General features: G+C 42.4%; 1 protein-coding gene across 1 annotated transcript in view; it reads right to left on the bottom strand.

Annotated features, from left to right (window-relative positions):
* The window catches only part of cab39l (calcium binding protein 39-like), a 34,447-nt gene that overhangs the window by 9,205 nt on the left and 10,515 nt on the right, over nt 1-14,727 (bottom strand). Inside the window, exons 2-5 of the mRNA XM_034177705.1 lie at nt 11,198-11,324; nt 10,884-11,048; nt 6,311-6,429; nt 6,064-6,232 (exon numbers count right to left, since the gene is read on the bottom strand). Of these exons, the coding sequence (XP_034033596.1) occupies nt 6,064-6,232; nt 6,311-6,429; nt 10,884-11,048; nt 11,198-11,299 (555 nt within the window). The 5' untranslated portion in view covers nt 11,300-11,324. The remainder of the gene's footprint in view (nt 1-6,063; nt 6,233-6,310; nt 6,430-10,883; nt 11,049-11,197; nt 11,325-14,727) is intronic.

The raw sequence follows: 14,727 nt of genomic DNA on the forward strand, positions 1-14,727 counted from the left end.
TAGCTGTAGCATTTCTATCACTGCATGTTCTGACAATCCTTTGTTGTGCTTTATTTTATTTGCCATTTTGATTTTGTTTGGATGTTCAAAGCACATAGTCACTTTAAGCTGCGTTTTCTACTCAAGGTTTCTAAAAACAAGTAAAAACAAAACAAAAAAAAACCTCAGTATGGGGGAAAAAATAATCATGATTTTTATTTTCTGCACACTGATTGGTTTTGATATTTATCATAATACATAATTCGATAATACTATCAGTTTGAAGAGTATAATGACTTAAGCCTGAAGAAACCTTGTCAGATGCAGCAAATACACTCTCAAACCATTATCTAATTTAAAAATGTGTTGCCAGTGTCAGACATGAGGAAAAACACTCTGAAAGTCATATTAGCAGGAGCCCCCCCGATATTTTGGTAGACGAGCATGGCTTCAGATTGTTTTTCCTCATCTCTGACATGGGTAACATATCAAATTGAGCCAATCTGGCAACACTGTGTAAACAGGCCCGTGAGGGGAGATAGTGGAGATGCATCACCGTGCTATTTCTCAGAGTCGTTATTCCAAGCCCAAATGATGTGCAATGATTACTTTCTCAGTTCTTTTCTTCTGTCTTTTAGAAACAAATCTGCCATTTTTATCTGCACTTTCAAAGAGTCTGCCATTATTCTAGTTTATACCATGGTCAGTGAGAATTCCATGTCTGATTAGCGTGCATTATTTTCGTGTATACACACACGTAGTTCGGCGAGTTAAGTCACTTGTTATAATCACTCTGCTCTGGTCGTCACCATAGCAACGCGTAAATCAGTTGGCGCAGATCAGCTGTGTTTTGACAGGTGAATGACAGAAACGCGATAAAACATGGATTTCCAAGTGAATTTTAATATTTTTGACCAAAATAAAACGTTTGAGGAATGGAAAGAGGAGAGCAAACGAGAAGAACAGCAAAAGCAATGGCGTAAAGATTTAACATCAGACGAACTGGACAAGATTGAAGACAGGACAGAAGAAGAGAACGGTTCTATCCTTGAGGGCTGCCGGAGCACTCTGCATCAAAACAGCGAGCGCAGTTTCTGGACCTGTTGCCAGAGTTGGTCGCAGCTCCACAAAGCAGAGAGGGGGGCGGTCTGTCTTGAGACTGGCATAAAATAGTCCGAAATACTTACGCATTTTTTTCATGTTCTGTTAACTAAATAAATATTTGTGTGTTAGCTCACTGTGTGGGACCATAGTATAAGTGGATTAAACAACTCAAAGCCGTGCATTATACGGTTTGAATGCACTCCGCTTCGCGTCGTGGTGTTTTAGACTCCGCGTCGTGCATTCAAACCGTATAATGCACGGCTTCTCGTTGTTTAATCCTTACATATAGAACTGCAAACACGCTACCAAGCAGCTAAACACTACTCACGAGCACATGCACGACTCGACTGTGTGGTAACAATCTTGTTGAGTCTTTAAAAAAGAAGAAAAAAATGTGTTTCTCCTTTAATGTTTCTAACAAACACCTAATGACTATCTTGTAATGCATACGGTGATAAAAGCACTCAGTCTGCAGGAGCAAAGGGTCCGCAGACACAGCAAAGCTCTTTGCTCTTTCCCTGAAGGTGTGAAACCTTTTCCTGCCTCCGCCTCGCTTGCCTGAAGGCAGAGCGGTGTAGATGCAGCCAGTGTCTTTCTGCAGAGATTTTCTCTTTAAAGTGTCTGGAACAGCAGCACAGAAAAACTAAGTTCTTTGGAAGACACGACATACAGTGGCTCTTCTCTCAGTGGCTGCAAATGCTCCGTTCTCAGTGACAGCAATTACAAAAAAAAAAAGGTATGGAGGGAATAAAAACAATTGCACTGTGTGGACACGGGGTCAATAGGCTGTTAGCGCTGCACCTGAGGGAGTTTTTGCTGACTACTGTAGCTGATGGGGTGGGTAAGGTTTAAACCCTGCTCGTATACAGTGCCTTGGAGCAAATTACGTTGCAATTTGATGCTGGGAAAAAAAAAAAAAAATTTTTTGTTAAATTTGAATTCCAACCCCTGTGGTTGAAAGTCACCAAAGGAGGTATTGTCATCAAAATACCAAGTTATCTTAATGTTAACAAAAAGGTCAAATAAATGGACACAGAATCAGCCTCAGATATGAAAAATACAGTGTTTGACCACATTCACCAAACCTCTGAAAACCACAAAAATATACAGTAGTGTTCAGAATAATAGTGCTATGTGACTAAAAAGATTCATCCAGGTTTTGAGTATATTTCTTATTGTTACATGGGAAACAAGGTACCAGTAGATTCAGTAGATTCTCACAAATCCAACAAGACCAAGCATTCATGATATGCACACTCTTAAAGCTATGAAATTGGGCTATTAGTAAAGTAAAAAAAAAAAAAAGTAGAAAAGGGGGTGTTCACAATAATAGTAGTGTGGCATTCAGTCAGTGAGTTTGTCAATTTTGTGGAACAAACAGGTGTGAATCACGTGTCCCCTATTTAAGGATGAAGCCAGCACGTGTTGAACATGTTTTTCTCTTTGAAAGCCTGAGGAAAATGGGACGTTCAAGACATTGTTCAGAAGAACAGCGTAGTTTGATTAAAAAGTTGACTGGAGAGGGGAAAAGTTATACGCAGGTGCAAAAAATTATAGGCTGTTCATCTACAATGATCTCCAATGCTTTAAAATGGACAAAAAAAAAAAAAACAGAGACGCATGGAAGAAACTGGAAAACAACCATCAAAATGGATAGAAGAATAATCAGAATGGCAAAGGCTCATCCTTTGATCAGCTCCAGGATGATCAAAGACAGTCTGGAGTTACCTGTAAGTGCTGTGACAGAAGACGCCTGTGTGAAGCTAATTTATTTGCAAGAATCCCCCGCAAAGTCCTTCTGTTAAATAAAAGACGTGCAGAAGAGGTTACAATTTGCCAAAGAACACATCAACTGGCCTAAAGAGAAATGGAGGAATATTTTGTGGACTGATGAGAGTAAAATTGTTCTTTTTGGGCATCATGATATGGGCATGTTTCTCCTACTATGGTGTTGGGCCTATATATCGCATACCAGGTATCATGGATCAGTTTGGATATGTCAAAATACTTGAAGAGGTCATGTTGCCCTATGCTGAAGAGAACATGCCCTTGAAATGGGTGTTTCAGCAAGATAATGACCCCAAGCACACTAGTAAACAAGCAAAATCTTGGTTCAAAACAAACAAAATTAATGCCTCGCAGATGTGAAGAAATCCTGAAAAACTGTGGTTATACAACTAAATACTAGTTTAGTGATTCACAGGATTGCTAAAAAATCAGTTTGAACATAATAGTTTTGAGTTTGTAGCGTCAACGGCAGATGCTACTATTATTGTGAACACCCCCTTTTCTACTTTTTTTTTTTTTACTAATAGCCCAATTTCATAGCCGTAAGAGTGTGCATATCATGAATGCTTGGTCTTGTTGGATTTGTGAGAATCTACTGAATCTAGTGGTATCTTGTTTCCCATGTAACAATAAGAAATATACTCAAAACCTGGATTAATCTTTTTAGTCACATAGCACTACTATTATTCTGAACACTACTGTAAACTAGAGCATCCAGTATTATGTACTTTAAAATTATAGGGTCCCTTCACACATAACACGATTGAAGCCGACTGGCGCACGAAGGATGAATTACACGCCACTCGTGAAAAATCGGAGCCGCCTCAAACACCTTGTACACCTGTCACCACAACCCTTCACACACACAAGCGTGCCAAAGACAGCAAATGCCTGCCAAGTGCCCATTTGACCCTTCTCTCGGCAGGTGTCGGCCAAATTCCAGGTGCCACACACGAACATCTAACACCGCTCGCCGGGCACTTAGAAAAGGCAGAGCTATTCACGCTCCCGGCATGATAGTAGACAGCAGGCGACCACATTCAAGCTGTCTGTGAAAAGTGCCTGAGTGCCACACAAATGTTGCATAACCTAGCAACACACGTGGCGTGCCACAGTGTCAGCTCCCCCCTCAACACATGTGGCATGCGTGTGTATTGCGCAAGTGTTCCCCCACCGCAACACATGTGGCATATGTGTCTTTTACCACCCCCCAACACACATGGCGTGCGGGGGGTGCACACTTGTGTGAAATGCTGATATGTATAGACATGGTCACATGAGGAGTGACCAGCCATGTCTGACGCACACCTGAACGCACACAGCTGGGCAAGGCGCCTCTCAGCTGATGTCCGGCCAGCCACTCACTGACCGCTGGAAATGACAGCTCCATGCACACGACGTGTTACATTAAAAGCACAGAGACCACACCAAGGACAGATATATAAATAATTACTACAATAATTACATACACAATGACATGACATAAATAACTAAAACGAATGATCACAGAAACAGAGTGTGACACTTTGTTCTGTGCACGACACAAACAGGTAGGCGTGGACCCAAACAGCAGCAGCTGTTGAGATCTCCAGGTCCACAAGTCCCAGCTGGAGAACACGTACAGTGTTTGGAAGGACATGGCCTTACAACTCCATGCTGTGAGGCGCATGTGTGTGCCTTGAGGCGCATGTGTGTGCCTGCTGTTCTCACATGGAAAACATAAAAACATATATTGCTTCTGCCACGGGCTGGAGCACACACCGGCAGGCTGCTCCATGTGAAAAGGACCGTGTGATCATGTGAACACAGCTGGTGATCTGAATGTCACGTCACCCACGAGAACTATGGTCCACATGACACGGTGTCTCTCCTTTAGCGCGCCGCTCCTTGGACATGCATGTGGGGCCGGCTGGACACCCGGGGCCAGCAGATGTGAACATGATAAGAGTGCACTGCTTCATTCATGTCATTTCCTGACTGTACGTCTATGACCATGGGTCATCTACAGAGAAACAGAAGGTTCAAACTTGTATTGTCCGCTTGATAAGAGGGATTTTTTCCTCCACAGCAGCAATGTCCATGGACAAAGGGGGTCGTGTCCCCCTGCGACCTGCAGCTGCAAGGCATGTGCCACTGCGGGATTTCCCCATATTGTAATAATTAACATACATATCACATTTGCAACGGGGTCACCAGTGAATCACTGCGCACTGGACATGCCATGCCGGCTGATGTGCTCATGACAAGAGCCGGCTCTTCATGAGAGGAGCGCATCAAGTAATAGGGCAGTACAGTCTCCTTTGGGGGCGGGTGCTAAAGGGGTAAAATATGATGCATATGACGTAATTTCTCTACTGAAACCATGGCATTTTCAATGGGGTTTTGGGCAAATTACATGCAAACAAAGAAAAATTGACGATGCGGTGGGAAAGTGGACATGTGTTGGGGTTTGTTTATGATCCGGAGCACAAACATGTCGAGGCGGTTTTGCAGGCGAGAGAACAAAGCTACGCTGGTTAGCTGTGTAGGCTAACATTTACCGACACAACATCTTCTACCTCCTCACCTTTTCTTTTCCACCGGGAACCGAAAAAAAAAAAGAAAAAGCTTTTTCACGTCTGCTTCAGTGACTGTAGCCGAAAACAAAACCGTACATCATTTATCCGTGTGTTGTGTATATATTAAATGGAGGTCCCCGTAAGTGGTCAAATCCCGCGATATCACAGAGGGTTCAAACGAGACTACGTTCTCCTATTCATGTAAAACATAAAAGGGAGAACAGTAATCCACGTCATTTCATTACTTCCTGGTGTACAGGTATGTCTAGGTGGAAGCTAAATCCGCTTTTTATAACAGGATTTAAGTATTATTAATTGGGTGATTTATACATTTTTTACTCTGCTCCTGTGTGCGTGACTTTCCACATGCTCACAATGTGTTCGTGCGCGCGAACATGAGCGTGCATGAAACAGTCGCCGTGGTATCATGCATGCCTGTCCGACCGTGCGTCCCTCCCAAAAGCAAGTGGAATGTGTCGCAGTTCCCCATTTTGTTTTTGGTTCGAGAATTTTCTTCCAGTTTCTGCGTCTTTCACGTTATGTGTGAAGGGGCCCTTAATAATGACCTATTTAAAAAGGACACCTCTGGAATAAAAGGGTTTTTTTAAAGCACAACTTTGTCCAAAGACGCTACCTTGAAGGTGGCAAAGGCGTCCGAGGCGATATCAAAGGTTGACATTTCCACGTAGTTGAAGAAACTGTGGAAGTGCTCTGAGTGAAGAACGATCTTGGCAAGCGGCTCATGGCGGATGCATTCTCTCAGCATGATTCCACAATTCAATGCTACCTGGGGTGTCTCATACCTTAAAACACAGACAGATGAGTAGTTTCACATCTTTGGCAGCTGACAGAGAGCAAACAATTAGGACTGGGTGTCTCACCCTTTCAGCAGTATGAAAAGGACCTCTTGGTGGGAACAGAAGTATTCAACAGTCGGACTCCTGGTTCCGATCTGCCTCCTCAGGATGTTGTTGAAGATCTGACATACGTCCTTCTTCCCCTGGAAGAGCAGCGCCACTCAGACAAGTTCACGAATTTGCAGTATTATATAAAATGGTACTACAGACATGCAATATTGTTTGTAATACAAATGCGGCATTACAGTGTGGTCCTTCTACAGTGTTATTTAAGACAGGTCTGTCTGGTAAAAGCTTTGATGTCTCACTCAGAAATCATACTTAGATTTGTGCACAGATGCTACAAAAAAAGGTTTCCTACAAAAAACAAACAATAATAATCCCAGAGACACACACAGCAAAGGTCACCCAGGCCAGGACTTGAACCTGGTCACACTGCAAACAGTGCCCTGTGGTCTGTGCTAGGCACGTCAGCCACTTGTTCACCAGCATGCCAGGACAACATTTTGCCATAGACATATTGTACATAAATGGACAAGCCTTCCATGATGTCACCCACGGCAAATACACAGTAATACTAAAATGTCACTCAGAGGAAATACTGGAGTACAGTCTTATATAGTCACAGTTAGTACAAATAACCACACGACAAGACATTATATTAGATATTTGGAAGAAACTGCTCAGAAAGAACAGGCACAGTTGTGTCCAGAGCAGCTACCAGCCACTATTAGCCAGAGATAACCGTCATTCAAAATGATCACACCACAATTATTATTTTAAATTATTCAAAAAAAACCTTAACTGGAGTTATGAAAAATTAATTAATTCAACCCCCATACATGTGTCATGAATGGGGGAACTAGCTATAGAGATTTAAACTGCTTTTTGTATTAATTTGTAAATGATTATTTCCACTGTAAAGATGGGCATTCTAACATGGGCTCTGTTGAGGAGTGATGATTTTTAGAGCCATTCAAGGAACTGCAAATTTCTGGCACTTCCATGGTAGCCTCATTTTCCAACACTGGAGATTAGCAACTGTACTAGTAGATAAGCCTTTATTCATCCCTCAATGGGGAAATTTCAGATTTCCACACACACATTCCACATACAAACAACAACTGATCTACAATTATTACTTGTTTACCGTAATAATGGCACACATCAGAATTAGGACAACACATATACATTTGACATTGTTTATGACATTGTTTGTTCTAAACTTGAAACAGTCCGTTTTCCAATTGAGGCGATGTGAGTGTGTTGGTAGCTGCTGCAACTATCAAATCGCACTGCCTGCCAGCTTGGGAAAGAACAGAGGCCAGCCACAGGAAGGGAGGGGCAGGAAAGAGGTGAGAGGAGAAAACTGGAGCATGCTTCAGTCCATGTGTAAGTCTGTCAGTTTATTGTCCTTGTGGGTTGAGATAAGAATGGAGCCGAATAATCTCACCAGAGCCTGGATAAATTCCTCTGGAGGTAAACAGTGGGCAATTGACCTTGATGCTAGATAGCTGGTAGTGTTGCAGCCGAGCAATGAAAAACACTATTAACAGTTCCACTCATACAGCCAAATCCCAATTATGAATTAAAAATATTCCCAATATTGAATTAAGAATATTCACCGGCCTCCAAAACCTTCAGCTTCAACTGCAAGGCACGCATCAGCTCCAAGGTGTCATCCAATTTGCGTCTGATTTCAAGAGTCAACGCAGTCTGAGAATGCACTGCCTTGCCAACCTCGTTAATCATGACGGACAAGCGATGGCCCGTGGTTCTTGATGCCGCCGTCTTACCAATTTCCGGTAGATCAGGGCAGCACATAAGCCAAAAAGTACCAGCCCTGCTACCATGAGACCAAAAATGAATAAATCCTCGACATCCTCAATGAAGAAAGGCGCCAAGCATGCCACACACCAGGAACTCCAGGAGTCGAGGACATACCCGCAGGATACGTTCCATCTGGGCAGGCAGGATCCCCCGGTGCTGACCTTCTTGTAGAAAAAAATGGTGTCAATAGCGTTCAGAGACCAGCTGATCAATTCCATGGTTAATCCAATAGTAGTCCAATCCAGAATCCAATATAGTTTTGAGGAATTCACAGTCTTTTGGAGTAGGGACTTGAAGGTTAAAAGCAGAGAGATAAGGGAGAGTGGAGGAGATGCGACCGCCCTCGTCGGAGTCCCAAGCTGTTTACATTGGTACACATGCTGGACTCCAAAAAATGATGCTAACCTCTTCCACCATTCGGAAGATTCAGACGGCTTTCGGTGGCTTTTCAGTCGTGTGACTATCCAAGAAACTGTGGAAGAGGTGAGCATGTCACAACATGTCCTGTGAGACTTCAACATGGTGGCGCCTTTGCTCTGTCAGCTTCGCGCCGAAGCCATCGGCATGAATTTCACTGCAACTCTTTTCATGGCCAAATCTTCTGTCACAGTGGAATGTGCCGAAAAAGTGCTGATGTCCACCTCTTCCGCAATTTTTCAGATAGTCACACAACGGTCCCACATCACCACAGCGTTCACTTTGGAAATGATCTGGTCATTTTAGCATGTTGATGGCCGACCGGAGCGCGGCTCCCTCTCCACCATTGTGCTGCCGTCATTAAACCGGTTGTACTGCTCCTTAATCTGTGTGATGCCCATAGGATCATCACCGAAAGTCGTCTGAATAATCCGAATGGTTTCCACCTGGCTGTCGCCCAGTTTCTGGCAAAATTTGATGCCGTCGCGCTGCTCCAGTCTTTCCGTCTTTTTCCTTGGAATGAAAAAACGCCGCGCGCACAGCACACGTCCCACACAAAGGCTGCTTACCAGGAAATTACGCAATCGACAGGTGTGAAAAATTTCACGCATGCGCACAAAGGTTCAAGGTTGGCTCATGCAAGCACACGTGATTCAAATCAATCAGGTTTTTGAAAAAAATAAAAAGGTCCGATACTTTTCTAACAGACCTCGTATGTGCCCATTTTTTCCCTTTAACAAGGTTAAATGTAAAAGGTACGAGGTCTATTAGACAATAAACCGACCCTTTTATTTTTTTTTAACTATATGGATTTGAATGACGTGCGATTCCACCAATCATGCTTGAACCCTAGTGCGCATGTGTGAGTTTTTTCACGCATGTCGGTGACGTCATTTCCCTGTAGGCAGGCCTTGAGTGAGATGTGGTCCCGCCCTCTCGGCTGAATTCCTTTGTTTCACACGCTGCTCCAGACGGCGCGCGTTGCTTTATCAAAATTTTTTCTGGACCTGTGAGGAATATCCGAGTGGATACTATTCGAGAAATTAAGCTGGTTTTCGGTGAAAGTTTAATGGCTGATGAGAGATTATGGGGTGTTTCTGTCGGTGTAAGGACTTCCCACAGAGCGGGACGTCCTGCAGCGCTTCCAGGCGCCGTCGTCGGCCTGTTTCGACCTGAAAACATCCTAATTTAAGGCTTAATTCACCCAGGACGTCGTGAGAGAACAGAGAAGATTCAGAAGAGGCCGGCATGAGGACTTTATGCGGACATTCCACTGTTGAAGGACATTTTTTAATGAAAGACGTGCGCGCAAATTCGCCGAGTCGTTTCCGTGACGACTCGGCGAATCTGTGTGTGCCGCGACAGGAAAAACACCTCCGTGTTGAAAACCATTTGTAAAATTCAGGCAGCTTTTGATGGCTTTCAACAAGTGAGTAACTGAGAAATTGTTTAACAGCTTGGGCATGTTCCAAATTGCCCGTTAAGGTTTCCAACGGAGGTGTTTTTCCTGTTGCGACCCCCTGCGGTCGGGTCCGGCCCGACATGCGACTCTGCCCGCACGTTCTTTCATTACAAAATGTCCGTTAACAATGGAATGTCCGAATAAACTCCTCATGCCGACTTCTTCTGAAAGTTCTCTGTTCTCTGACGACTTACTGGGTCAACAGAGCCTGAAATGTGGAAGTTTTCAACTTGAAACGGCGAGACGCTGCCGCCTCGAAGCGCAGATCGCCGTCAGGCGCCGTGGGCCGTCCTTACGGCGACACTACCAGACCAAAATCTCTCATCAGCCGTTAAAATTTTTACCGAAAACCAGCTGAATTTATCGAATGGTGTCCACTCAGTTGTGCCTTACAGTTTTGAAAAAATTTTGATCAAACAAAGCAGCAGTCTCTGAGCCATTCCTAAACAATGAAAAAAAACGACGAGAGGGTGGGCGACTCCTCACTCAACGACTGCCCACAGGCAAATGACGTAACCGACAGGCGTGAAAAAACTCTCGCATGCCCACGAGGGTTCAAGCATGTCTGATGTAATCACACGTGATTCAAATCCATATGGTTTTTGAAAAAAATAATAAGGTCGGATACTTTTCTAATAGACCTCGTATGTGAAAAGACCAAACTAAAAAAGTAAGTTGTTTAAACTTCTACTTTTCTGCTTGGGTTAGCCACAAAAGCAAACAAACAAACAAAAAAAATGCAATACACAATAATCCTTTTCTCCAGTTTTTGCAACAGGATGTTGCTGTTACTGCTGGGACAACACACTCAAAATCACATGTGGTGGCTGAAGCATTTAAGAAACAAAAAAAGCTATGATTTTCAGTTGTCTCCCTCCATCTCTTTACCTCAAAGTCTATGAGCTGGAGGTTTTCTACCAACGCTATCAGCAGCCCGCTGACATACAGCTCCTGTGCCAGCTGGGCCACAGTCTCCGTGTGAGGCTCCTTATCGTTGCTCCCATACAGGATCTCCTTCATGGACACCAAACACTTTGACACCTCTTCAGATGCCTGAAGAGCAAGCAAAGGAAAAGACTCATACCAAAGACACACGTGAGAGAGTTCATTTGTCAGCTGTACACTACAAGTCTTTTCGGAAATGACAGGTCCAGTAGGTATTGCACCTGAAATACTTACAGACATGCTTCTATCATTCCTACCTTGTCTGTCTTCTTATCGTGTTTGACCAGGATAGCCAGGTTTTCCTTCAGGGTCTTGACGATATCCGCCGGACTCTTAGGGTTTTTTCCAAACAGAGGCATGATGGCGACGCACTCACCTTGGGACCTGAGTGATGAAATGCATACAAAGTGTGTGAGGACACAGACTACCCAGCTCTGAACTGGGGTGCACTTAAACCTTGGACAGGATTTAATCGATTCATATATCACTATAAACACAGTTATTAATTTTAATAAGAGATTAACAAACTGGTACCAATTTTCATAAATAATTTATGCTTTTTATAATCAATGTGTTTTGTATTTCTGGCCTTTTGGTGCACAACATTAGTACCTTTAAAAACACTGCTTTGGTAAACTAATGAGTGTTTTCTATAACATTTTTAAAGATTAAGTATTTTTGGAAAAAATAAAACATAGCTTCACTGTCACACTGTGTGTACATGATCCAGAAAAGTATTATTAAATTCTCAAAGAAAAATCTTCAACTTTAACTGATTTCAGCTTTTCAAAAAATGTTCTGCATTTTCTTTTTAATAAAGACACCACTTTGTAAAAATGTAATAGTTTATATATAAAAAAAAACTTTTACTAATGATCAGACAAGTACACTTCTCTAAGAAAAATGGTCAATTCTAACTGGTTAAAATGGTAAATAAAGTGACTGCATTTAACTGGTTGCAGTTTTTTGTTTCAGGAGTCAGTACAGTTTTGTTTTTTGTCAATTGTTCAGAGTTGAACCGAACATAGTTTGATGCTGAATCACTTAATTTTACAAATACAATTAAAATGTCTTCAAAAAGGAAAGTTTTAAGCCTAATCTTAAAAGTAAAGAGGGTGTCTGTCTCCCTGATCTGAATTGGGAGCTGGTTCCACAGGAGAGGAGCCTGAAAGCTGAAGGCTCTGCCTCCCATTCTACTCTTACAAACCCTAGGAACTACAAGTAAGCCTGCAGTCAGAGCGAAGCGCTCTATTGGGGTGATATGGTACTATGAGGTCCCTAAGATAAGATGGGACCTGATTATTCAAAACCTTATAAGTAAGAAGAAGAATTTTAAATTCTATTCTAGAATTAACAGGAAGCCAATGAAGAGAGGCCAATATGGGTGAGATATGCTCTCTCCTTCTAGTCCCGGTTAGCACTCTAGCTGCAGCATTTTGAATTAACTGAAGGCTTTTTAGGGAACTTTTAGGACAACCTGATAATAATGAATTACAATAGTCCAGCCTAGAGGAAATAAATGCATGAATTAGTTTTTCAGCATCACTCTGAGACAAGACCTTTCTCATTTTAGAGATATTGCGTAAATGCAAAAAAAGCAGTCCTACATATTTGTTTAATATCACATTCTACTCTTAAAATCCTAGGAACTACAAGTAAGCCTGCAGTCTGAGAGCGAAGCGCTCTATTGGGGTGATATGGTACTATGAGGTCCCTAAGATAAGATGGGACCTGATTATTCAAAACCTTATACACTCAACAAAAATATAAATGCAACACTTTTGGTTTTGCTCCCATTTTGTATGAGATGAACTCAAAGATCTAAAACTTTTTCCACATACACAATATCACCATTTCCCTCAAATATTGTTCACAAACCAGTCTAAATCTGTGATAGTGAGCACTTCTCCTTTGCTGAGATAATCCATCCCACCTCACAGGTGTGCCATATCAAGATGCTGATTAGACACCATGATTAGTGCACAGGTGTGCCTTAGACTGCCCACAATAAAAGGCCACTCTGAAAGGTGCAGTTTTGTTTTATTGGGGGGGGATACCAGTCAGTATCTGGTGTGACCACCATTTGCCTCATGCAGTGCAACACATCTCCTTCGCATCATCCGTGAAGAGAACACCTCTCCAAAGTGCCAAACAGCAGCGAATGTGAGCATTTGCCCACTCAAATCGGTTACGACGACGAACTGGAGTCAGGTCGAGACCCCGATGAGGACGACGAGCATGCAGATGAGCTTCCCTGAGACAGTTTCTGACAGTTTGTGCAGAAATTCTTTGGTTATGCAAACCGATTGTTCCAGCAGCTGTCCGAGTGGCTGGTCTCAGACGATCTTGGAGGTGAACATGCTGGATGTGGAGGTCCTGGGCTGGTGTGGTTACATGTGGTCTGCGGTTGTGAGGCTGGTTGGATGTACTGCCAAATTCTCTGAAACGCCTTTGGAGACGGCTTATGGTAGAGAAATGAACATTCAATACACGCGCAACAGTTCCGGTTGACATTCCTGCTGTCAGCATGCCAATTGCACGCTCCCTCAAATCTTGCGACATCTGTGGCATTGTGCTGTGTGATAAAACTGCACCTTTCAGAGTGGCCTTTTATTGTGGGCAGTCTAAGGCACACCTGTGCACTAATCATGGTGTCTAATCAGCATCTTGATATGGCACACCTGTGAGGTGGGATGGATTATCTCAGCAAAGGAGAAGTGCTCACTATCACAGATTTAGACTGGTTTGTGCACAGTATTTTAGGGAAATGGTGATATTGTGTATGTGGAAAAAGTTTTAGATCGTTGAGTTAATCTCATACAAAATGGGAGCAAAACCAAAAGTGTTGCGTTTATATTTTTGTTGAGTGTAATTTAATGAGAGAGTTAATTCCAAATTTATCCTGTTTAAATGGGTTTTGATCAGATTAAAATCAGTTGAAGTTGGTTTTCAGCCAAATTTTAAAGTGGTTTAAAGTTACTTTGCACAAGTCTGCCTTTGACATTGAACAGTGTCTGTTTCAGAGGTTTTAAAATTAATCCAGTTTAAATGAGGCAATTATGGTTGAAATAGTTTAAAACATGCTTTAGGTTTAATGAAAGATTTTTAAAAAAATAAATAAGTATATTTGACAAAAACAATTTTTTGCAAATAAAAGAAGCAACTTCTCATATCTAAAAATAGCAGAACTGAAATTATATTGATAAATGACCACCAGTAGTCTTGTCTGAGGGTGTGCAATAAAGGGGTTAAATGAAAGAGCATATGATGAACTTGTTATCCCCAGTGTCATTATTCACATTAAATCTCGCTAAAAAGTACCAACATAACCTCTCCCATTTGTCTCATCTTCCTGTCTCCACTGGGAACCGGAAAAAAAAAAGCACTTTTCGCGATTGCTTCGGTGACTGCAGCCGAAAACAAAACAATACACCATTTTTCCGTTAGAAGTGATGCTGTGTTTGTGCAGGCTGTCCCCAGAAGTGGTCAAATCCCATGATATCATGCAGGGGTTCAAACAAGACCGCGGTGCCCAGCTGGGAATTATTTTTCACTTTTTCAACTATGTGCTTCAGTTGTTACCTTTTTTCCCAACCTACCAAAAATATTGTCATGTAGAAATTTTGCACTCAGTAACTGCATTTAATAGACAAATTTAAGGCATAAAATAATATGGATAAAAGCCAGCACTCAGAACTCCTCCTAAGTCATGTAAGTAGTAGTCCATCAGTCATAAAGAATTCCTGGAATGGGTGGATTTCTACACTTCTACTCTTCTTTCATCTGA

Source organism: Thalassophryne amazonica, chromosome 1 (assembly GCF_902500255.1).
Source record: "Thalassophryne amazonica chromosome 1, fThaAma1.1, whole genome shotgun sequence".
Taxonomy (NCBI): domain Eukaryota; kingdom Metazoa; phylum Chordata; class Actinopteri; order Batrachoidiformes; family Batrachoididae; genus Thalassophryne; species Thalassophryne amazonica.